General features: G+C 40.8%; 1 protein-coding gene across 8 annotated transcripts in view; it reads right to left on the bottom strand.

Annotated features, from left to right (window-relative positions):
- PPP1R12B (protein phosphatase 1 regulatory subunit 12B) overlaps positions 1-25,531 on the bottom strand; it is a 205,852-nt gene that overhangs the window by 38,596 nt on the left and 141,725 nt on the right. Inside the window, exon 1 of one of the 8 annotated variants that reach the window (XM_041759222.1) lies at positions 3,313-4,096. The exons of the other annotated variants lie outside the window; for them this stretch is intronic. Coding sequence (XP_041615156.1) covers positions 3,313-3,414 — 102 coding nt within the window. The 5' untranslated portion in view covers positions 3,415-4,096. Of the gene's footprint in view, positions 1-3,312; positions 4,097-25,531 lie in introns of those variants that run through there. 8 annotated transcript variants of the gene reach the window in all.

Raw genomic sequence — 25,531 nt, 5'->3', positions numbered from 1 at the left:
TTTTTATATTACTAAAATGGTCCTAGTTTATCGAGTACAGAAACACTGAATTACATAATATTAAAAGTACCAGAAGCTGTTGAGAGTTGAAAAGTAAAGGTATGGTAAGACAAGTTTGTTTTCTAGTACTGAGAAATCATCCTGCTATTGGTTTTCTCAAGTTAAAAATCATATGTGTTTGAGTTGCAGTTTACAGTTTGCACATGCCGCTTCTTGAACATCTGGCTAAGGGCAAGGTGTTCTAAATATCCTCCCCGTGTGAATGGCTATCATTTAAAAATTCCCTGTGAAAGCATTTTCCTTATATGGAAACACTTAATATTTAGCCTCTTTAACGACAGTAAAAAAAAAAAAATCACAAATATTTATACGCTGGCTCAAAATTTCAATCATTTGTTTTGAAGAATGTTGGCTTCAGAGGCTACACCTCTTTGTGCAATTTCTAACAGAAAAGTGAATGTGCACTTGGTCAAGTTTGCATGGGGAGAGAGAGAGGTTCTGACCTTAACTCTGAGATGCACAGACACTTCCCAGCAACCTCACTCAAGTATTTCTCTGCCTCTGAGAGAGATATGGAGACCTGTAGCCACAAGTGCTCAGGCTCTGGGGGACCCACGGTTCCCTATGCTCTGCCCAGGGTTCTAGAATCAGGCGTGGGAGATTCCGTATAGCTTGCCAATTCCCCCCCTTGGTCTGCAGACACTGCTTCCCTCTTTCCACAATTGTAGTTTTCTGGGTCCTCATTATGCCTGAATTTTGGATTCCCACAGCTACCCAAGCTTTTGACTGTCATCTTTGATTCTAGAATGTCCTTAACTTTCCAGTGTATCTGGCACGAAACCAGCGTTATGGACAAATACGGGTTTTGAGGCCAGAGACCAGGCTCTGCTGCTTACCAGCTGACGGGGTGGGTAAGCCACTTCTCTTCCGTGTGGTTCCGTTTCCTCGTATGTAAAATGGTGACAGCAACACCCACCCTTCAGGGTGGCTGGGGATTGAACGAGGTAAGGGAAGTGAAGCAGCAGCCAGGCAGGTAGCCGGGCATCCGAGGCCTACGAGCATCGCCACGGCCACGCGAGCCGTTACAGAGCACCACACGCAGTGAGGGGAGGGACGGTCGCAGCCTTGAACCAGCTGGGACGCAGCACCCTAATTAGCTGGGACGTGAGAGCAAACAGGCTACAGGGGAAGCCTAGGAGCAGTCTTAGTTTTAGTACCAACAGCCTCCATCGGTCTGGCGTATCTTTCACCCTCTCAGACGTACAGACACAAGTGACACAATGGACCATGAATGATAAACGAAAATCCCCATTCTCTACAGTAGAGCCTAAGGCCATGCGGACCTGGAAGCTGGCTACGGTCAACGGGCGCTGACCGCTGAAACCGGGAGGCAGTCCCTTAGGAAGGCCGTCCACGCGCTGGTTTCCCATAAACCAAATTTTCGAATTCTCTCCCTCTGTGACCTCTGTCTAAAAAGTCAGGGATGGGGGGGATGGTGGAATGAGGGTGGAAAGGGTGGGTGGCAGCTGTTAGGACCGAGACAAGAAGAAAGGAGCACTTAACCATAAAGAAGAAATGGGCTCAAAGAGAAAAAGGAAACGGGGTGTGTGCCACTAAGCAGATTCTGCTGAGTGCTCACGAGGCGTCACGCATCGCTCCAGGAACTGTGTCACAGCAGTGAACAGATGTTAACAAGGGCTCTTTACACCAAAGGTGCCGCTGAGTGTGTAAGAGGGAACAGAACAAACAAACACTACTGAAGTGAAAGTGCTCCCTTTGTGGACCTCAGGGGTAGCCACCAAAAGGTACCCGAGGGCTGCTGAGGGGGAAGCACTCTGTGGCTGCTGCTGCTGCTGGTTCTTTTTCTTTTTAATAACTATGTTTGCGGTTCCTTTTATTTTTTGTTTATTTATTTATCTGATTAATTTAGAGCAGGAGGGAGGGAGCGTGGGTGTGAACGGGGCGGGACACAGGGAGGAGAGAGAACCCCAAGCAGGCTCCATGCTCAGTCTGCAGCCCGATGCAGGGCTCGAGCCCAGGATCCTGAGGTCATGACCTGAGCCAAACCAAGCTCAGGCTTGGGCCGACTGAGCCAGCCAGGCGCCCCTCATCGATGGCTTCTTAGAAAGGAAAGACACAGCCTGTGAAACTCCCAGAACTCCACAACGGTGACACAGACACTCGAGCTTCTCAGTCCTGTCACAGAAAGAACTCACGAGTGAAAGAGCTTTATAACCAAATCTTTCTGGAATCCTGGTGAACTTCCCTAGCTGATGCTCCAGACCCACATGTTACACAGCAAATCCACCGTCTGGTCATCTATCCCATGAGAAAGACGCCGAAAACAAACAGAAGACAACTCAAAAGAAACGCAGTAGTCAGTTCAGCCTCCTTGCAGACTTCCCCCACAGCTCCCCAAACAAGGCGGCTACGGCCGTCGTGCTGGCTATTCTGTGTAGGTCCCGCGCAGGGCACCATCCTGTTCCCCAAGAAGGAGCTGTGCCTTGCCTACTACCTAATATGCCCATCGGGGCTCCTCATCGCCTGCTAGCGGTGGCAGCCCTTGCATCCTCAGTTCCCATCAGAGGAAGACGCTAAGGCAGATGCGAGTCACTTCCACAACACACACTCGAGAAAAAACTCAAGTGGATCTGCCTGGGGCACTACCAACACCTCCACACGGCTGCCTGTCGACAGCCAGGGGTTCTTTCTCTGACTTCGCAAGCATGAAATCTCTAGACTGAGGAGGAAGAACGACTCCGAGTGCCCGTAACTCCTCGCTCGTCTTGCTTTCTCTCTGGCTCAGCGGGCACACAACACGGGCGAGGGTACACTCGCGCTCACACACGCCTACACGAACGTTCACCAGGAGCCTGCACATAACTGAAGTTTAATGTACACTGTTTTGTGGCCATTTGGGAGCTTTTTCTCTAGAAACAGTATTGACCCACAAAAAAACAGGAAAGGGAGCAACTAAAAATAACCGTAGAAATTAAGAAACGCCTGTAAGAGTGACAAGGACTCTAAAATCTTACTCCCAGGCAGCTTACAACTGACGGTTAAAAGCTAAAAGACAGAAATTGTAAGTCTAACATATTTAAATCTGCTTTTACTTAAGACTACAGTAAGTATTATGAACTACAACCTCCTGCAGAGAAGCTAACGGGATCTTTACTTGCAAATTTTCTTTCTTCCTCTACCGATTCCCACATGCTCTGAAATGCCTTCGCTCTAAACCTAACTCCCCAAGTTACAGACACATTCTCCACCTTTAACACAACTATGAACATACGTAAATAAAACGCTGCTTACTCGGAGTGTCTTGGCAGTCGGGGAAGGAGATGCTGGGGGAGAATCAGACTGAGATTTCCTATTCCGAGTGAATTCTTTACTTCGGGTATATAAAGAGGACATGGTTCCTCAGGATGTAGGCAGACACTCAACCACTGGATTCTTCACGCAAAGCTGGGAAACTGCCCCTGCAGGTTACCCTCACGGAATCTCTCCTTTTGAGTTGATGCAAGAAGACTTTGGATAGAACTAAATAAAGGATAAAAGCCACCCTGTAAATTATAGTCTTGTGCTCTGAACCAGTCCACAGTTAAACAGAGTCTGAGAGGCGTGTTCCATCAATATTTGCAGTCCAGCTTCAACCACAAGCGCTCGGGACTGGTAGCTCACGACGGAGGGTATTGTGCTGAGCCACACCTTGTATGCCTAGATCAAGTCCTTGATTCTCCCAAAGGACACTTCTTATTGAGACTTGCTCCCCAATAAAACCTGAGTCTAGTTTCCCGATGACACCAGATTAAATCCCAGAGGAAAGATGACCTTGGATCCTGCCGGAGACGAGCCTGGGACGAACTACCGTCACTTTATCCAGAGGGAAGAAACAGAAATGCTCTGGAAATCATGCTCTTTCCTTAGCTTGACTCCACTGGGCTGGAAGGGGTTTAGAACTGCCGTGATAAATTCAGGTTAAACAACTTAAAAACAAAAAACAAAACAAAACAAAAATACAAATAAGGAACCAAGAGTTTATGAGAAGGAAGCCATCTGAGGAAGTCAAGTTTCCCTAAGTCCTCCCAGACGAAGCTGCTTTTACATATAAACACTCACAGTCATACACACATCTTTTCCCCTCCCCTCTTCTATTTTCTGACATTCCAAATCCCTATTCGCTCAGCGAGGAATGCTGGAGAAGAGCCAAGGGCAAAGATTCACTTTCAACTCAGAATTCGGGTTGCCACTTGCAGGAGGAGAAGAAAGCCTGCCAGCTTCTAGGAATAGAGGGAGGCTCTTTGGGGACAGGCTCAGGGGCAAAGCCCACCAAACCTTCCGGTATCCACCGCGTTAGAGTAAGCAGCGGCTTCACCGGCTGACTTCTCCAAACAGCTGGCGAGATAGGAGAAGGGGGACTTTTCAACTTCTGGATCTCTCAAGTAACAAAGCCCTGACAGACACATGAGTCAACGCACCTTTGGGCCCTTTATGTTTCACTTAGATGACATGGCATTCCTGCCACACCACAAGGAAGCCCAGCAAATGGAAACTTTGGCCCACTGCAAAGGAAGCTCTCTGTACGTCAGAGACTTCAGTGGCTGAATCTCTGAGTAGATAGTTTACCAGCATTTTCTAAAATGCTGTAATCAGGGAAGAACAAGGTGGAAAGAGGGTATAGGTAAGGGGAGGAAAAGAGTCAGAAATGAAGAGAAAAAGCAGAGACAGAAGCGGAAATGTGAGAATGCAGGGCTGAGTTACCCACAGGGACAATTAAGAGTTAAAAAGAAAGGAATTTATTTGCTTGGTGTTGAAGGTTTTTGGATTTGGCCTTGAAACATCTCAAATTTAATCTTTTGCACTGTGTTGTCATCACTACCCTATCCAACATTTTAAGGCCAAATGCTTTCTAAGCCAATAGGTTTAGCCCCAAAGTAACAACTCACTTCCCTCTGGGCTCTTGGAAACTTTATCCTGCCCTTCCTTTTCCTACATGAAATTTATACTTTTTCCTTCAATTCTTCCCAGCATGCCACTCTTTTTCCCTCTAATTATCTTGACATCTTCTTTATTCTTATGACCAATTTTGTAAAATTAAATGAAGGGAAGTGATCAGCCTCTTGGGGGTTGGTCTGACGAATACAGGTGGACAAGGGTTTATAAAAGAGGTCTTAATTCATTCTCAATCTAAAAAACTGAAGAAGACTGCTCAATTCCACCACAAGCCAGAACCAGACTGTGTCTGAAAGGCCAATTATTTTGGGAATTCAGATCTATGAATCTTGTGTTTTAGATCCTCCTTATATAGTTAATCTCATCTAATAAGAATGAGTTTTTCCTCTATAGATCTCTTCACTTAGAAAAGAAATATTGATGTAAACCTAAATAGTAACATTCCCATAGCAAGCACAGATTGTCTAGGGAGGGAGGGATTAGGAGGGATACTTTTTCACTCTCCCGAATGCAAGTCACCAGGTTACACTATTCCTCAAAGCATGGCAAGATGAAATGTGATCAGTCAGTTCCCCGATCTGTTTCTGTACAGTTTATACAGTGATTTCATTACTCATTGGCAACTGAAGAGGAAATGTAAAAGCCTATTACTCCCAACTATCGTTCCTGTCTCTTCACTTCTTTGTTATATCTACTCCCAGGCAGTGGTAAACTCTTTTAAAGTGCCTTAACGTATATTATCTCATCTGATTCTCTCAATACCGAGAGACAGTAACCTGCTCTACTTAGACGACTGGCTTTATACAGGGGGGTTGAGCAAATAAATAATCATATTGAGGCCAATGGGAGCTAGGTTTCTTAATGCTGGAGAAGGTAGGTATAAACAAGAAAAAAGAGAAACTTAGAATAAAACCTTGTGATGTGCAGGAGTGAAGGTATCGAAGGTATATATTTTCTATATATACAGACCTAAATAACTAAAGATGTAACGATATGCGTGTGCATGTGTGTCTAACTAAATGCACCTATCTATGTATTTCCTAGCTCTCTGCACTGAGAAACGTGGGAAGAGCAACACTCCAGCAGCATTCCGTGCACCTAGCGCTCAAATCACAGTTTCTACGCTCCACTCTCTGTTAAAAGGAACAGGATTCCCTGGAGAAATGACTAATTCCAGAGTTGGGGCAGGGATAAGAAAATGGGCCTGGGTCTCTCGTGTCAGAAAGTAAGGAAGCACTTTAATAATGGAAACATGGCAAAAGGACATGGAGACTTGCTTAAAAAAGCCAAACCTGAAACACTCTGAGCATCAAAATAAATAATGATAGTGAAAAGTCATAACCCATTGAACAACATAGAACCTACGAGCACACACTAATACAAATAAATGAATGAAAAAAGAAATGAGACAAAGTTCTTCCTTACAACTGAATGCCTACTAATAAATGTAGAAGGAGTAATGAAATTAGAAATATCACCATTTGGCAAACATCAATGTAAAATCAATCCAAGAAAGGAACATTAGTGGATTCCAAAACTAATAGATAAAAATAGGATGAGGAACTGGATTTTACATAATCTCAAAGTATTGACTCATAAAATATTTATTAATCATGAGGGGAAAAAAGTGGGCTTTACTATGGAGAAACCTAGCACACACTATCTTAATCAAGTGACCAAAGCTCAACACTACCAGTAGGGACAAATTGTTAGGACAAAAGGAGAACAGCAAAGGATTGCTTCTGTGACATTGTATTAAAAATGCATAAAATGGGTCTATTTATGAGGAAACACTGGGCCCAAGCTGAGGGACATACACGATAGGCCTGTCATCTTAAAAAATACCAAGGTCATGAAAGGCAAGGAAAGACCAACTAGGGAGATATGAGAATCAGGTCTTTTTTTTTTTTTTTAAGATTTTATTTATTTATTCTTGAGAGATGGAGAAGCAGGCCCCATGCAGGGAGCCTGATGTGGGACTCGATCCCCGGACTCCAGGATCACACCCTGGGCTGAAGGCAGGTGCTAAACCGCTGAGCCACTGGGGCTGCCCGAGAATCAGGTCTAATGTGTGATCCTGTATTGGAGCCCTCTGCTACGAAGAACATTACTGGGACAACTGGTGAAATTTGAATATGGTCTCTTGGTGAAGGTTATACAAGGGGTCTTTGTACCATTCTTTTTTTTTTTTTTCTTTTAAGATTTTATTTATTTGGGAGGGAGGGAAGGAGAGAGAAAGAGAAAGGGTGGGGAAAGAAAGCACGAGTGGGGGGAAGGAAAGAGGGACAAGCAGACTCCTCACTGAGCGGGGAGCCCCACACAGGGCTCCATCCCAGGACCCCAAGATCATGACCTGAGCTGAAGTCAGATGCTTAACAAACTGAGCCAGCCAAGCTCTCCTATACTTATTCTCAAAATATTTCTGTAAATTTGAATTGTTTAAAAATAAAAAGTTAGAAAGCTACCCAGTTCTTTTATATTATGAAGGTGGGAAATGCAGGCAAATGAGGTAACTTCAGAGGTTACTCCAGAGAACCTTTGAAAGACAGTCTCTCATTACAGATTTAATTACGATTCTTTGTTCACCAAAGAATTGGGGTTGTTAATGGCAGTAAGTAGTCACTTGGGCTAAAGTCACAATGAACTAAGATTCCTTAGATGGTCATGAATCAGTTTGGTGGTTCACAACCACATCAATAAAAAGTAAAATAGAATAGCAAAATCAGAGTACATTAGACACAGAGTAAGGATGTGTTTTCATGGAACTGCTGTTTCTGTTAGACAGAATATATCTATATGTACCCTGGGTCATAGTGTAAAAAGCATTGCTTATGCGGGTCACAGTCAAAAAAGTTTGAAAGCCAGGGAGAAAGAGCCTGTATAAGTCCTTCACTGGTGAGAAGAGAAAGAGTAGTTTCTACTCTGACATGATAGGAGGATAGTTCTCTCATCCCTGAGTTATCAAACTGGCAAAAAACATGTGCTTCGAACTAAATCTGACCCAATATTATTCTGTTTGATCAGTAAAATCTGATAAGGCTACAAAAAGTCACTACCTCTTAAGCAAACTTTTCTTTTTTGGTGGGATTTGGTGGACAAACACCAGAGAGAAGGATTTTATTATGGCTGATACAACTCCCAGAATTATCTCTAAGTCCAGACTATCAGAATTTCACCATATGAACACTCAGGCTACCCCAATGCACCCTGAAAATCCTTTGTGTCATCTAAGGGATGAATGGAGACTCCTTGAATGTCACTGAAGGGCTTTGACTAGAGGAACCAGTATACCCGACTATCATCTCAAAAAGGTATGTTTGGAATTCCAACTCTTTTTCTTTTCCTAGTTAAAGAACATAGTCCCCCACTTTCTCCAGTAAACTGATAATTCAAGACCAATAGTGTTCACTGCCACATTAAGAGGGAGACTATAGTTGGAACTTATATTTGAATTTTGGGTATCAAACATGGTATTATTATTAAGTTTACAGAAAAAAACATTTTAGATACTCTGCTTGCTATATTTGCTATTCAACAGAGACTAGTAGCCTATAGAAGGGGTCCTGATATTTATCCAGGATAGATTAAAAAATATTTTTTTAAAAAGTTCATCTGGTAAATATTTGAAATAGGGCAAAGATTAAGAGTATTTAAGGACAGACAGGTGAAACAATAGCTAGCTAGAAAGAACATAATCTGCTCTTTAGTTCAGAGCCAAACCCATTTTTTTTTTAATTCCTGAGGGCAGAGTATATAAATACAAGTGTTTGTACATAGGAAGGGGGTGGATATACCTGCAAAATGGTGTATTAATTATGAACAACTGCTAAAAGTAAACCTCATAATTCTATTAGATTGTAAAACCCATAGAGGCTTTATCATTCTATAAAGTCATACAAAATCTAATCTCTTGGAATTAGTTACTTTTAAAATTAAAATGATCTCAGAGTGGTTTCACAATCTCAAATGGTCCCTATCTATAACTTTCAAGTTCCTTTGTGGCAAAAAAGGAAATAGAACAACAGAATTAAGTTCTGAAGTGCTTCTGGCTAAGGGGATAGGAAAAGACCCTCTCTATTAGCACTTGTGAATGTCAGAATTGAGCCTAAACTATGAGATGTTTAAGTCAATAAATAAATGTTGTATGACTGTAGCCAGAAACTTCAGACCTAGACTTTTCTGATGGGGCCGCAAACCCACACTAAATCATTTAGAACTGTAATCTCTAAAATTCTATTTTTGGCATAGTGCCAAAGGAATCCTTTCCCATCACCCATTTCATCAGCTATAGCAAAAGGGTAGGAAAGTTCCTCTTGGAAGGTAAGCATGGCTTCCAAACCACAAGGTCTTCAAAGCCTAAAGGACATTGTTAAATTGGCAGACATTACCTAATCTTTCAAAAATTCTTATGCTGCTTCCTGTAAATCAATTTTTTTGGTAGTTTATAAACTTCTGAGTAGCCACAATATACAGTATTTTAGTTTAAATTTAGGGAAGAAGGTAATGAGTCAAATATTAACAATTAAAAATTACACATAGTTTAAGATCCCTGTTTCTCCTTTTGGAACTTTTGAAACAGAGCAATCATTTTCAGCCCCATTTATGAATATAAGGGCCAAAGAAAATATTTTGATTTTTAATCAGCTGATACTTCTCTTCTATCAATCCACCTAACACTATTAAGTACTTATTTCATGCAAGGTACTATTAGGATGATACAAAGTTCTTTAAGACATGATTATTGTCTTCAAAGAGATTATAAGAAATCTCAAGATTTATAGAATTGCAAAGTGAGGGCTTCATACTGCTAAAATTAACAATTAGCACCACAATAAGATATCACCTCATATCAGTCAGAATGGCTATAAGAAAGAGGGGCTCTGGGTGGCTCAGTGGTTGAGCATCTGTCTTTGGCTCAGGTCATGACCCCCTGCCCCAGGGCAGGGTCTCTGCTCAGTGGGGAGCCTGCTGCTCCCTCTGCCTCTGCCCCTCACCGCTTGTGCTTGCTTTCTCTGTCAAATAAATAAACTCTTTTTTTTTTTTTTAAAGACAAGAAATAACAAGTGTTGGTGAGAATGTGAAGAAAAGGGAACCTTAATGCACTACTGGTAGGAATGTAATTGGTACAGCCACTATGGAAAACAGTATAGAGGTTCCTCAAAAACTTGAAAAATACCATATGATCTAGTAACAAAACTGCTGGGTACTTACCCAAAGAAATGAAAACACTAGGTTGAAAGGATATATGCATCATTATGTTCATTGCAACATTCTGTACAATGGCCAAGACATGGAGGCAACCTAAATGTCCATCAATAGATGAGTGGATACAGAAGATGTGGTACATGTAAACATAATGAAATATTAGCCTTAAAAAAGAACGAACTATTGTCATTCATGGTAACAGAGATGGACCTAGAGGGTATTAGGCTAAGTGAAAAGACGGACAGAGAAAGACAAATACTGTATGATTTCACTTATGTGTAGAAGCTAAAAAACAAAACGAACGAACAACACAGAAACAGATTCATAAATACAGAGGACAAAATGGTGGTTTCCAGAAGAGGGGTGGGTGGTGGGTCAGCAAAACAGGTGAAGGGGATTAAGAGGTGCAAACTTCCAGCTACAAAATAAACAAGTCCCAGAGATGAAAAGCACAGCATAGGGGGTATAGCCAATAACACTGTAATAACTGCACCGTGACAGATGGTGACTGTACTCACTGCGGCGAGCACAGCATAATGCAGAGAACTGTCAAATCACTATGCTGTACACCTGAAACTAACCCAACACTGTATGCCAGCTATAGTTCATTAAAAAAAAAAAAAGAAAGAAAAGAAGAATTGTAGGGATGCCTGGGTGGCTCAGCTGGTTGAACGACCTACTCTTGGTCTCGGCTCAGGTCATGATGTCAGGGTTGTGAGGTCAAGCCCCGCATCAGACTCCGCACTCGACAGGGAGTCTGCTTCTCTCTCTCTTTCTCCCTTTCCTTCTCCCTCTGCCACTCCCTCAATCTTGCACTCTCTCTCAAATAAATAAATCTTTAAAAAAAAATTATAAGCATAAAAAAACCCTAAAGAAACCCAATCAAGCCCTACTCTTCCATATGTTCTTATGTAATTTCTAATTTCATACTAAATAAATAAGCTATTTTAAAAGGAGACCATCAATAGGATGCAGCCAAGTCAGAAGAAAAGTCAGAGTGAATAAGAGCTGCATTTACTATTCCATGTATTTATACTGTTGTTTTTATTACAGGGCCTCTAGAAGGGCCACAAGCATTATTTGGGGGAAAGGGGATATATGAGAAGTTCTCAAGAGAACAGGAAGTTCTTTGTCACTTAACTCCTTTGTCCTTCCATTTTCCCATCTTAATCTTCATTTTTAATTTATGTGATATGAAAATCTTCCCCCTTCTTTCGGGATGGGAAAGATCAATGGTGTTGACTCATGTTTAATGATTTCTCCTGCAGAGATGCTCCTGAGTGAGGCAGACATATTAGGGATTTTACCACAAAATCACTCTATTATCCTCAACTTCTCCTTTGAAGTGAATCATTCCAGGGTAAAGAGTCAGCCTTCAATCCAATATAAGGAAACAAAGAGCAGAAGGAAGCCATGCAATTCTTTCCATTTAATAAAGGGCTTTTGACATGTGTTCTTTATGAAAAAGCAATAAAAACTAAAAATCAGACCAACAAAACACATCCATTAAAAGGCTTGTGTATACTCGGGTGGGTGCTGAAGGTGGGGGCCGGGGGAGGAGACCGTGCCATTTTGAGATACAAGGCAGCAACACAGAGGCAAAGGAAGATAAGACCTTCAAGATGCCTAGCATGGAGTTCGCCAATTTTTATTAGTCTCCAGAGTGTTTCCCATCTTGCTCTCATAGGACTTAAATAATGTCCTAGTGTTACAGAACTTTAAATCTCAGGAACTCACTTAAGGGTAAGGGATTATTATAGGCCCTTTAAGACACCTGTCCCAGAATTAGTTTATAGGTTTAGTGTTTTGCAATTAAATTTAAACAGCTTAGAAAGGCAGAGTATTTTATGTGACTTAGGCAGTTTTTCCCCCAGTCACACTTTCTTTACAGGCCACATCAGCTAGAAACAGCAGTAAGTAAAGTTAGAACTAGGGGGCAACCCAGAACCTGAGTAGAAGTCTTTTTTCAAGGGTAAGCGTGGGCGTGGGGTCAATACTCCCTCTGGGGCATTCTCACAATGACTGCAGAGTGCTATCAGCATTTAGTAGGCCAGGGTCGGGACACTGGAGGCGTCCTACTACTCTGCTCCTGAAAGAGCCGCAGGAGGAAGAAATAATTACTCTGTCAAAATGCTCACAGTACCCTGATGAGTCAAAATGCTTCAACTGATCAGAAGCACTAATGGCAAATTAAATATTTTTTGATTAGCTTAAAATTACCCCAAAGGGCTCTCTAAGTTTATATGGCTGGTTAAACACTGAATAAATAGTTTAAAACAGTATGATTTATCTAAAACATTTGTTACAACTATAAATATTCAGCAGAGTTATTTAATTTTTAATTTTTGAGAGTGTGAGTGTGAGTGTGGGTTGGTAGGGGTGGGAGTGGGGGGTGAGCGGGGAGAGAGAGAGAATCTTAAGCAGGCTCAGTTCCCAGTGCAGAGCCCAACCTTGAGATCATGACCTGAGCCACAATCAAGAGCCAGCCACTTAATTGGCTGAGCCACCTATGCACCCCAAGAGTTGTTTTAAGAAGTTGTTTATCTTGATAAAATTGCTTTAAAAAGTTAAGGAGGGAGGTGCTTGGGTGGTCTAGTTGGTTCAGCATCTGCCTTCAGCTCAGGTCATGATCGTGGGGTCCAGAGATTAAGGCCTGCATGATGCTCCCTTCTCAGCAGGAGTCTGCTTCTCCCTCTCTCTCTGCACCCCAATCCCCACCTCTGCTCATGCTCTCTCTCAAATAAATGGATAAAATTAAAAAAAAAAAAAGTCAAGGAAAAAGATGTTGAATACTACTACATTTTTACACTTAATTATACTTTAGCCTTTAAAATAAATAAATTTGTGTAGTGCATAAAGTTATGTTTGACATTTATGTTGTGCTTATAATCTGTATGTCAGGCAAAATGCACTACCGTCCCGTGGTAACACTCCTTAAACTCAGGCTCCGTATTTGGTAATAATGAGCTTCTTGACAATGACACCTACAACTTGGGACACCTGGGTGGCTCAGCGGCTGGGCGTCTGCCTTCGGCTCAGGTCATGATCCCGGGATCCGAGATCAAGTCCACATCAGGCTCCCTGCATGGAGCCTGCTTCTCCCTCTGCCTGTGTCTCTGCCTCTCTCTCTCATGAATAAATAAATAAATCTTAAAAAAAAAAAAAAAAAGAAACCTACAACTTTAAAGTATAAAATCAGAGAACCATCATAAGCATCAGAGTAATAGAAGTCTATAAAAATAAATTATAATACAAAGGTTCAGATATTCTATTTTTGTTTTTTATCTGTCATCAACCTGATTTATTATTTTTTGTAATATTTTGGTAATTTTCTCTAAAGCCTATAAATTTGGCTGAATATTCCAACAGGTGGTAAGAAAAGGAACAGTATTTCCCATTATTAGTAACTGCAGAGTTTTAAGAAAAAAGGCCATTATTAAGAAAAGCATTCTATGTATGGTTCATATAGAAATTCTAAGTCTTCACCTAGTTTTCATAATTGTGAATTTATAGTTGGTCCAGAAATAAGGTCGGCTCCATTCATCTAGGTTTACTAAGAATACCACCTCCTTAGCACTAAAAATGTAGTTAGAAAGTCAAGACTTAATTTTCTTATAATAGTTCAGATTCAGGAAAAGCACACAAGGGAACCTCCCTAGTCTGCAATGAGCCAGTATGCACCTTCCTGCTTTGCAGATACTGTTGAGATATTTGTCCAAATGCTTTATGGGTTGTCTATGTGCTACCTATATATGTTCTATGTCCATACTCTCAGTTAAAAATATTTCAAAATAGTTGAAAATGGAAGATGCCACTGCTCTCGTTTCTCTTATGTTCAAGTTATCTTCTTTGGTGCCAAGTGAATCCTCTCAATACCCAATTTTTCCTTTTTCTGCCCTTCTCATTTCCACTGGACATAGGCTTGCCCCTTCACTAGGGATCTGCCAAAGGAAGTTTAAGCTTTGGTTCTGGCTGAAAAGTATAGCCGTGACTCTGAAGATGACATTAAAGTTTCTTCCTATACTTTGTATGAGATACAAGAGATTAAAAAAAAAAAAAAGCCATTCATTACAGAGAAAAAGTTGAAAGATAAAACATTTCATAGGGAGAGTACTATTCTTTTGTCCAGATTATTTTTGCCCATGGCAGGAAAAGAACAATCACTGTACTATTTAGTAAGAGATTCATTTCAAACTCCCACACCGTAATATAATTCAGAAACACAGCTCCTTCCGTCAGCCATGGGGGTAGGGAGGAAGCAATTCCCAGGGTACCAAGTTAATGGTCCTGTCAACCCTGTCATTCCCACATTGTAATGCCAATGTAATTCCACATAAACACAATTATGCGGAGGCAAACGCTGTTGCAGTTTAAGAGCCACATACGCATTTCTCTAAGAAACACACTTGTGAGGATCATGAGGCATGGCAATGTTTGTGCAAAAAAGGACCAATGTGGGGATTGAATTAATTAGATTCCTGGAGCCTGTTGCTTAGTATGCAATTCTGGAAATAACTAAGCTCCATGATGACTGACTGACTGGCATACAGAAAACCACGTATTGTTTTGTTTGAGCATAAAGAGCATATGAGAACTAGTATTTGAGTGCCCTGGGCACTGTTCTAATCAGTTTGCAAGATGCTGCGTGTAATGGTACTACCTGGGCTAGTCAATCTGGGTGGTGGTAATAATGCATAGTCACTCTATGGTCATAGTCACTATATGTCTAGTTAGCATATATTTAAACAAACCAAAAATAAAATACCTTTTCCATACCGCAGGCTATCAGCGACCTAGCTATCTTACAAATATACCCTACTGCTCCAATACAGACTGAGGGCAGCCCTGGTGGCCCAGCGGTTTAGCGCCACCTTCAGCCCAGGGCGTGACCCCGGGGTCCCGGGATCGAGTCCCGCGTCGGGTTTCCTGCATGGAGCCTGCTTCTCCCTCTGCCTGTGTCTCAGCCTCTCTCTCTGTGTCTCTCATGAATAAATAAATAAAATCTTAAAAAATAATAATAATACAGACTGAGTGACCGTACACAAAACCCATCATTAAAACTGGAATCCAAATTCCAAGGGCAAAGTGAGTCTGTTTTTTGTTTTTTTGTTTTTTTTTTTAATATATATTTTTTTCATTTGAGAGAGCATGCATGTGCACACTACTGGGGCAGGGCAGAGAATCTCAAGCAGAGTCTGCACAGAGCATGGGGCCTGACTTGGGGCTCGATCTCACCACCCTGAGACCATGACCTCAGCCAAAACCAAGAGTTAGACGCCCAACTGACTGCACTGTCCAGGTGCCCTGAAAGCAAATCTATTTTTAACTGCTCAGAAGGATCACAAAGTCTGATGTTCCCACCAGAGAAACTTATACTATGTAGGTATAACTAGTCAAATGTCTTTGTTAAATGTTAAATATTTTGAGTAAGTTGATACACAATGTTACAACAGTCTCAGGTACACAGCCTAGTGACTGACAAGTTTATACACTACGTTATGTTCACCACAAGTGGAGCCACCACCTAACCCAAAACATCACGAGTACAAGGTCATTGACCATATTCCTCATGCGGTACCTTTTATCCCCTGACATAGTCCTTCCATACCTGGGAGCCTGTATCTTCTACCCCTTTCCCCTCTGGCAACCATCAGTTTATTCTTAATATTTATATATCTGATCCTGCTTTTTGTTTTTTCTTCATTTGGTGTTTTTTGTTTGTTTGTTTAGATTCTATTAATGAGTGAAACTATGTGGTATTTGTCTTTAGTCTCAGTCTGTTTTATTTCACTTAGCATAATACCCTCTAGGTCCATCCATGTTGTTTCAAATGGCACAATCTCATCCTTTCTTCCGGCTGCAGAATATTCCATTGTACGAGTGTGCATGTGCGTATGTATATACACCCCCCTCCCCATCTTCCTTATCCAGTCATCTACCAATGGACACTTAGGCTGCTTCCATACCTTGGCTATTGTAAGTAATGTTGCAATGAACATAGGGATGCAGAATTCTTTCTCAATTAGTATTTTTGTTTTCTTTGGGTAGATACTCCAATAGCAGAATTATTTAATCATATGGTATTTCTATTTTTAATATTTTGAGGAACTTCCATACTGTTTTCCACAGTGGGTGTGCCAACTGACATTCTCATCAACAGTGCATTGAGGGGTTCCCTTTGCTCTATATCCTTGCCAACACTTGTTATTTCTTGTGTTTTTTATTTTAGTCATTTGAACAGGTATAACGTGATATCTCATTGTGGTTTTGGTTTGCACTTCCTTGATGAGTAGTAATGCTGAACAGCTTTTCCTGTGTCTATAGGCCATTGTATGTCTTCTTTGGAAAAACGTCTATTTGGGTCCTCTGATCATTTTTAAATCTGATTTTTATGTGTGTGTATGTGTGTTGAGCTGAATAAGTTCTTTACATATTTTGGGTAAGCCCTTACTGGATATATCATTTGCAAACATCTCCCACTCAGTGGGTTGTCTTTTGTTTTGGTTTCCCTTTGCTGTGCAAAAGCCTCCTTTTTTTTTCCTTGAAGATTTTATTTATTTATTCATGAAAGACACAGAGAGAGACACACACACAGGCAGAAGGAGAAGCAGGCTCCATGCAGGGAGCCCCATGTGGGACTTGATCCTGGGACTCCAGGATCACACCCTGAGCGGAAGTCAGATGCTTAACTGCTGAGCCACCCAGATGTCCCTGTGCAAAAGCTTTTTATTTTGATGTCATCCTGACTGATTATTTTTACTTTTGTTTACCTTGCCTTAGGATATATATCATAAAAAAATGTTATTATGGCCGATGTCAGAGAAATTACTGCCTGTATTCTCTTCTAGGATTTTTATGGTTTCAGATCTCACATTTAGGACTTTAATCCAGAGCTCGCTTCGGCAACACATATACTAAAATAGGACCTTAATCCGTTTTAATTAGTCAAATATATTTATTGTTCTAGTTCTTAGTCCTCTTTCTATATTGCCTTTCCATCATGTTAAATAGTCTCATTGCTTTAAATATTAAGTGCTCCAAAGATGCAACAGATCTGTCCTTTTTCCAGGTGGATATCTAATAGGTATCTTAAACTTAACACATCTAAAATTGGATTCTTGATTTTCCTCCCCACCTTTGACATCTGCACACTTCCCCATCTCAATTGACAGCAACTCTCTTTCCAATTGCTCAGGCCAATAGACCTGGAGTCATCCAAGACTCCTCTTTTCAGAACTTACATCCCACATATCCAGAATCTTATCACCTCTCAACACCTCTACCGCTGCCACATTATCCAAGCTCCCATCACCTCTTGCCTGGATTACTGAAATAGTTCCCCAGCTTCAACTCTTGTCTCAAGCCTAATCTCACTGCAGCAGCTAGAAGGACTCTTCTAAAACTTAAGTCAGATCATGTCACTCCTCCACTCAAAATCCTACAATGGCTCTTCATTTTACTCAGAGTAAAAGACAAAGGTTTATAACACTCTACACCGACATGGTCTGATTCTCTTTCCTATATTCTCCTCTATAATTTTTTATATGTGCTAGAACGTGCCCAGCCTACGGCCTTTGCTCTAGCTGCTTCCTCTACCTAGAACAGTCTTCCCACAGATAACGTGGCTAACTCCCTCAGCGTCTTCAAATCTTTGTTCAAATCTCAGTCTGTCAACAAGGTTTACTTAGGCAACCTACCTGATGCTACAATCTGTCCTCTTTCCACCAATCCTCTTTATCCAACTCGTCATTTGAAACTGCATCAAGCAGTGTCTAATGTGCTATATACTTTATTATGTTTATTGCTCACTGTCTGCCTCCTCCTCACTAGGATGCTAAGCTTCATGAGGTCAGGATCTTTGTCTTGCTGACTAATGTATTCCAGGTGCCTAGAACAATGTATGGCAAATATCAGGCATTCTATAAATATTTAATGAGTGAATGATTTTAAATTTAGTGTGATCCTCATGGTATACACATTCCCATGTGTGCTTTATATCTATTGGACCAAACTGGTTAATTATGTTGTTCAAATCCTTTACGTCCTTATGTATTTTTGTCTGTTTGACATTAGTTTCCGAGAGAGTTATGTTAAAATCTCCAACCCTGGATGTTGATACAATGTTTCCTTGCTACTCTGTCAGCTTTTGTTCCATAAATTTTGAAACTGTATTTTCAGTGTTTATAGTCCAGCATTTTATATCTTCTTTGTAGATTGTTCCTTCCTATAATCTGATGCTTTTTGCTTGAAATTATCTTTTGATGGTTATTAATGTTGCCATATTAGTTTTTTCCCTTTGAGTATCTGCATATATTTTCCCTCAGATTTCTTTATCTCTTTCAATATCAGTTTGATGACAGCACATCGTTAAGTGGAATAATCTGAGTGTGTCCCTGGCTTTGTAGATGAATTTCTATTCATTATGATTACATATGTATTTTTTAATATTTCCTATTTACTATGTTTTCCCTTTGCTTCTTTTGCTCTCCCTTCCTGCCTTCTACTGAATGGCGTAAATAAATTTTTAAAAATCACCTATTTTTCCAGGGGTGCCTGGCTGGCTCAGTCAAAAGAGCATGAGACTCTTGATCTCAGGGCCATGAGTTTGAGCCCCACATTGGGTGAAGAGACTACTTAAGTAACTAAATAAACTTTAATAAAAAAATTAGCAATTTTTCTGCTATTGATTTAGGAGTTGTACGTTCTATTTCTGTATTTCAGTTACTTTACTGGTTATTCCTACATTTTACACACTTATTTAAATATAGTTTTTCTTTAGAAGTTTATAAACTTAATCAGTATCCTCTCTACTCTAAATAAAGACCTTAGTATACTTTATATATCTTTAACACGTTGTTCATAGAATTTTAGGTCATTTTTTTACACATGTAAGAAAAAAATTAGCTTTATCATCATATTTTAATACTTTTGCTTCTTGTATCCCACTGTTTTCTGCATGTACTTTTCTTTTTGCTGAAGAACATCCTTGGTTCTTTCATTAGCAAGAGTTTGGAAGTTGAGAAGTTAGTCTCTGTGTATTTGCAAATGCCTTTATTTCACTTTTGTATATAGAAATCACTGCATAGAAGTGTAGGTTTATAATTATTTTTCCACAGCACTTTGAGGATACTGTTTCCTACTGTTGCTAGAGCCTAAAGCCAATTTGACCACCATTCTGTAGATATATTATCTGTATCTTTTGTTTTTAATTTTTATTTATTTATGATAGTTACACAGAGAGAGAGAGAGGCAGAGACACAGGCAGAGGGAGAAGCAGGCTCCCTGCAGGGAGCCCGACGTGGGATTCGATCCCGGATCTCCAGGATCGCGCCCTGGGCCAAAGGCAGGTGCTAAACTGCTGTGCCACCCAGGGATCCCTATTATCTGTATCTTTTCTTTGCAGTTAAAACTTTCTCAGGGCACCTGGGTGGTTCAGTCAGTTGGGCGTCCAACTCTCGGTTTCAGCTCAGGTTGTGATCTCAGGGTCATGTTGGGCTCCAAGCACAGAGCCTGCCTGGGATTCTCTCTCCCTCTCCTCTGCCCCTCCCCCTGCTTGTGTTTGCTCTCTCAAATAAACAAAATCTTAAAAACATTTTTTTCTCTGCATCATTAATATCTACAGTTTCCCTACATAAGTGATTAGTAGTTATAGGTTTATTTATCCTGCTTTATGGGTAAGGTCTTTCTATTCGGAGGACTCCTTGACCTCATGGATTAATACCCAACTTCAATCTCCATCATTCTTCTCCCCTCTTTTTCATTACGTCTCTCTGCTCCTTTGTGCCTCCTGGCTGATGTGTGCTCAAGCTCCTCAGGCTGTGTTCTGTGTCCCACTTCTCCAAGTCTCCTACCTCCGTCTCGATGCTGCACTGAGACATTTCCTCTGCCCTATTTTCCAGTTCACTGGTTTTTCTCTGACGCTGGAGGCAGTACGCTACGCAGTCTCCTCCGCTGTCACTTCAACATTAGATACTGTTTTCATTTCAATAGTACATTTTCACTTCTAAGACTTCGAAGTGGTTCTTTCTCACATCTTCCTGTTCTTGTTTCATTACCTGTTATTCTTTTTTTTGTGGGATCTAACTTCTCTTGTCTGTTGAGAATTTTAACTTATTTTAAGACCTTCTTTACATTATTCTGTTATCTTTTCTCTCAGGCATCAATTCTCTCATTTATTGGGTCTGCTCACTGCTTTTGATGGTCTTAAATTTTATGAACTCTTTGTAATATTTTGAGGACTCAATTTCTATGACAGTGTTAAAATAGGAGTATCTTCGTCTGTAGTGTAGTTCTGAGTTGCCTCAGCTTAGATACCGGCCTTCAGCCAGACTTTAGGTTGACAGCTCAGGGTTCTGTCTTGAATAGGTCCCCGTGGCTGCTGCCTCTCACTGCCCTTTCTGATTTCTTGTCAGGTGCAAGCCGTGTATTTCTGTGATGCTACTGGGATGAGCTGAATGAACCTGGCCCACATTTGCAGGTAGCATAGTGTGTTCCTGGTTCCAAGATTTATGCTCTGAGTATGCAGAATCCTTACAAAAAACCCTGACCCAATTGCCTACATCCATTTATAGCTCCCCCACCACAGTGGCTTTTCTTTCCATTATTGGCCCAAAGAGACTTTCTTTCTTGTTTTTAAGTATGATTGTGTACTTTTAAAAATCTTTAAAAAATATTTACCCATTCTTAATTTTATAATGAAAGGAACGGGATTCAGTGTCCTTATTTTGCCATCCTGACCTGGAGGTCCTAGAGTAGCTTTTATTTTTGAAGTAGTAACTGTTTGATTCTCCTAACCTCACCAGTCTATAAATATTAGCAAATATACCAAAGGTTCAAAATCAAAATTAACTCTAGTGGAGGAATATTCTGATTATTTGGAGGTAGTTTGAATTGAAATACACAATGGACAGATTGATAAATCAGAAATGGAGGGAAGATGATTTTTAAAAGCTTGGGATGGTAGCACACTTTATTGTAGGACCTCTGTATGAACTCTACCACTGTTTTCCATAAATGGAATCAGACTGAGCAGAAGAGGAGGGTGCTTTCCACAACCCTAGGCACAGCACTGCAGCCAGCAGAGTCCTGTAATAAGCACCACCTGCACTCCTGCACCTGGACGACAGCCATCAGCCCGATGGAAAGAACGCTGATCGGGGAATTCACAACCGTTCTAGCTCATTCTCTGCCACTAAACTATTGTACAGCACAGGTTAAGCCATGATCCCTTTTGGGGCCCCAGGTAGTTTATCTGTAAAATAAGGGAGTTGGCCTGGAATGGCTTCTAAAGTACCTTCCAGAAATAATTTTCTGTGATCTCAACATTTTGGTAGTTCATAAGTATGCTGAGTCTTCCATTCTTCAGTTCGCTCAGTAAATAACTTGCCAGGTAAAGGAAGAAAACTGTGCATTCCTGAAATCAGTCTTCAAAAATGGAAACTAACAATTACCAGAAGTATGGCTTTTTCTGGTCACTACTCTGCAAAGGAACAGCTTATGGGTGACTGGATGATGTTTCTGTGTGGGTGCAGACACAATCTAAGTTGGTTTTTTTTTTTTCCTTTTACAATCTAAGTTTTAAATAGAGAAAAGCAAACCAGCCTAGGCCAAAACAAAACCCCTACACACAGTCTCAGACACCACGAAGGAAAACAGGTCTTTTCTACAAACGTGTCTGTCACTGATAGTTGAGAAGACAGTGAAAATAAATCTCATACTGACCACATCAAAGTGCAGAGAGGGGCAAAGGTAAGCAGCATGCTGCAAAGTCACAGGACATGAGGGTCTGACTCTGTACACTGTAAAGTCTGCACAACTAGAAATTTCATGTGATTAGAAATGTAGGGAAGAGAATGAGGAAGGGAAGAGTAACGTTGGAGTTCTACTGAAAAGAAGGAAGAGTGGATTAAAAATATAAAAACTGGGACGCCTGCATGGCTCAGCCATTGAGCATCTGCCTTTGGCTCAGGGCGTAATCCCGGGGTCCTGGGATCGAGTCCCACATTGAGCTTCCTGCATGGAGCCTGCTTCTTCCTCTGCCTGTGTCTCTGCCTTTCTTTTCTTTTCTTTTCTTTTCTTTTCTTTTCTTTTCTTTTCTTTCTTTCTTTCTTCTTTCTCTCTTTTTTCTTTTCTTTTCTTTCTTTCTTCTTTTTCTTTCTTCCTTCCTTTATTCCTTTCTCTCTTTTCTTTCTTTCTTTCTTTCTTTCTTTCTTTCTTTCTTTCTTTCTTTCTTTCTTTCTTTCTTTCTTTCTTTCTTTCTTTCTTTCTTTCTTTCTTTCTTCTTTCTTTCGATTTATTTATGATAGGCATAGAGAGAAAGAGAGGCAGAGATTCAGGAGGAGGGAGAAGCAGGCTCCATGCCGGGAGCCCGACGCGGGACTCGATCCCGGGACTCCAGGATCGCGCCCTGGGCCAAAGGCAGGCGCCAAACTGCTGAGCCACCCAGGGATCCCCTTCTTTCTTTCCCTATTTATTTCTCTCTTTCTCTTTCTTTTTCTTCTTTCTTCTCTTTCTTTTCTTTCTTTTCTTTCTTTCTTTCTTTCTTTCTTTCTTTCTTTCTTTCTTTCTAGTCTTTCATGAATGAGTGGATAGGATCTTAAAAAATTATATATATATATGGATTATATATATATATATAAAATTAGGTTAAGGTGGCAAGGAAAACTCAGTAATAAATCTCAGAGTTTCTCAGCACTTTGACTTCACAGGGGTGAAGGATGGAAGTTAATTCGCATATAACCAGCCCCACCCCCAAGCAGTCTTCAGATAACTTTCTAAGGATATTTTCTAAAAACAAAAACAAAACAAAAACAGTATTCATTGGAAGGTACCTTACCATCCACAATGCTACAGGTGAGGCACAGTCTACTGCATCTACCCTGCTGTATGTGGGGTGGGGTGGGCGCCCAGCAGATTTCTCGACTTCACTATCCAATACTTCACTCTACCAGAAACACGCAAACCACCACCAGGGAGGGAAAGGTGCTCTGACCAAATTCCCACTGGGTTCAAGCAGTCTTCACTATTAGGCAAGCCTTCACTTTCAGGAAGCTTGTGTGGCCAAAGCATTTAAGAAAAAAAATTACAAGTAACAGAGGAACATTAAAGAAAATGAAGAAAAATAGAAAAAAAAAAAAAACCCCAGCTATATTTAGTCTCACCTTAGAAACACAATCACTGGTAACACTCTGGAGACTTTCCCCCTGGTCTTTTTACCTGGGTCTGGGTGCCCTCCATCACTTCACAGTTACACTCCTATTCCACACACAATTGCGCATCTACTTCAGTCAGTGATCTTTTATCATAAGCATTTATCCAGGTTATTGCACTATCTTTGTAACTCATTCTTAAATGGCTGCCTCATACTCTTCTGTTCCAAAGAAACACCCCTAAATGGCTGGTAGTCAGGAACAGTAAAGCAAACTATGATTCATAGTATTCCATTGCACGGATGAATCATAGTTTACTTAACTGCTGCCAGAACACTGGACATTTTGGTTGTTTCCAATTTTTCCACTATTACAAAGAGCTAAAAGGACTCAATCTGCTTGGTTCAACAGTACCTAGCAAACAGCTTTCCACATAATAGGCACTCAAATATTTATTAAATGAATAAATGTTTATAGAGCTACATATATATAATATACCCTGGGCTCAAAATCTCTGTACATAAAGCTCCCCCGACCCTTTTATACGGTTTCTTAGAGAAAGATTCCCATAAGTGGAAATTCTGTATCAATTTGGGGTTTTTCATAGTTTGACAATTTGCTTTCTGAAAAGGAAGTATGAGCTTGCATTCCCCATGGTAAAATATGAGGATGCCCATTTCACTATACTCTCACCTAAAATGGGGATTATCTTTTCAAAATCTTTGCCTATTTGCCTATTTGCCTATTTTGGAAAAAAAAAAGCCCTACTTATAATACTAATTTAGTTTTAATACTAGAGAGGTTATATACTTCTCCTTATAAATGTTAACCAGTTGTCCATCTTGAAATAGTTTTCTAATAATCATTATTATCTAAATCAAATTTATTCCTTGAGGCTCAGTGGTAAGTCACAGTAAAAAAACTTTTAGGAAGTAAATTCTGGAAGAAAACTCTTTAAGGAACTAACCTAAATACATAGCTGGGAACAGTTTATTTATAGCCTATTTGTCGTTACACTGCAATGTGCTTTTATTAATGGTCAAGTTGGAAGCTAGAACTCTCAGTTCTTGAGTTTTCCCTGACATTTATCTGTTATATATCTGTTTTATTTGTGTTACTTTTCTGGGATGATGATGTAACCTAGGAGGGGGAATGCTGGCAAGAAAAGGTTCCCATATTATTCTTCCAGAATTTTTCTTTCAGGAAGCCATTCTAGATTAGTCCAGAACCTCTAAGGGCCGTTTCCCACAACTGCACTCTGTTGAACTTCTCTAGCTACAACAATCTTGGGATGGCTTTAGCAGAACTTTGTCAGCCCTGAATTGGGCTTTCCCTCTGAAGGCGCTCTGTAAGTAAGTAAGTGAAACACAAAAAAAGGCAGAAAGATGGTCAGAGGAAACATGGTAGGTCTGGATAACATCACCAGTAATGACAAGCTGACGGTGGCTGACAGTCACTACCTAATCCAATAACTGACTCCTTTCGTAATTGCTGGCATAACGTGGAAAATGCCCCTCTAGGGTAGGGTAGAGGAATATTTGCTTTTCATTCCTTCAAAATATGCTTGCAGGAGCAGGCAAGAATGTTGATCTGTTCTAAACAAGCAGAGAAAGCCCAAATGTGGAATAAGGTCTGTCAGGAGGAAGGCCAATTCAGAGTAAAGCATGGAATCAGGCAGTCACCACAATCTGCCAAATAAGACGGTAATTAGATGTGTTTGAACCCTTCAGGGCTTTATGAAGACTTCGCTTGCTTGCTTTCTCTCTCTCTTTCTCTTTTTAACAGCAAAGCATCTTGGAGCTTTGCCCAGAGAGCAAATGGCTACTAACCAGATGCTATTAACTCCCAGGAAACTCATCAAGACCATTACTGCAGACAGTCCCAAAGAGAAGGGACCCGTTTCAGCGCCACCCAGTCCACCAAACTGCTCTCACAAGCCAGCAAAATCTTATGGCCAAATCCACTGCGCACTTCGGGGTTCTCAGACTCTACGTGGACGTGATTACAGAGCACTGTGGGAGCTAAAGTTTGTTTTTCTAGCACTTCATTCCTTTCTCTTCTTGTGGTAACAGGATCCTTTCATCCTGTGGGGAGCCATCCACGTAGCTGACCCTCTCCTGACCCTACCCCCGCAATGAGTGGCAGCTGTTGCCGCTGCTTCCTCAGTATCTCCACCACCACTACCACTGCCGTTATCACTACCATCACCACGAGAGCTAACATTT

This window comes from Vulpes lagopus, chromosome 1 (assembly GCF_018345385.1).
Source record: "Vulpes lagopus strain Blue_001 chromosome 1, ASM1834538v1, whole genome shotgun sequence".
NCBI classification, from domain to species: domain Eukaryota; kingdom Metazoa; phylum Chordata; class Mammalia; order Carnivora; family Canidae; genus Vulpes; species Vulpes lagopus.
Note: the sequence above shows the minus strand (reverse complement) of the source record. Positions and strands in the feature narration are given on the sequence as shown.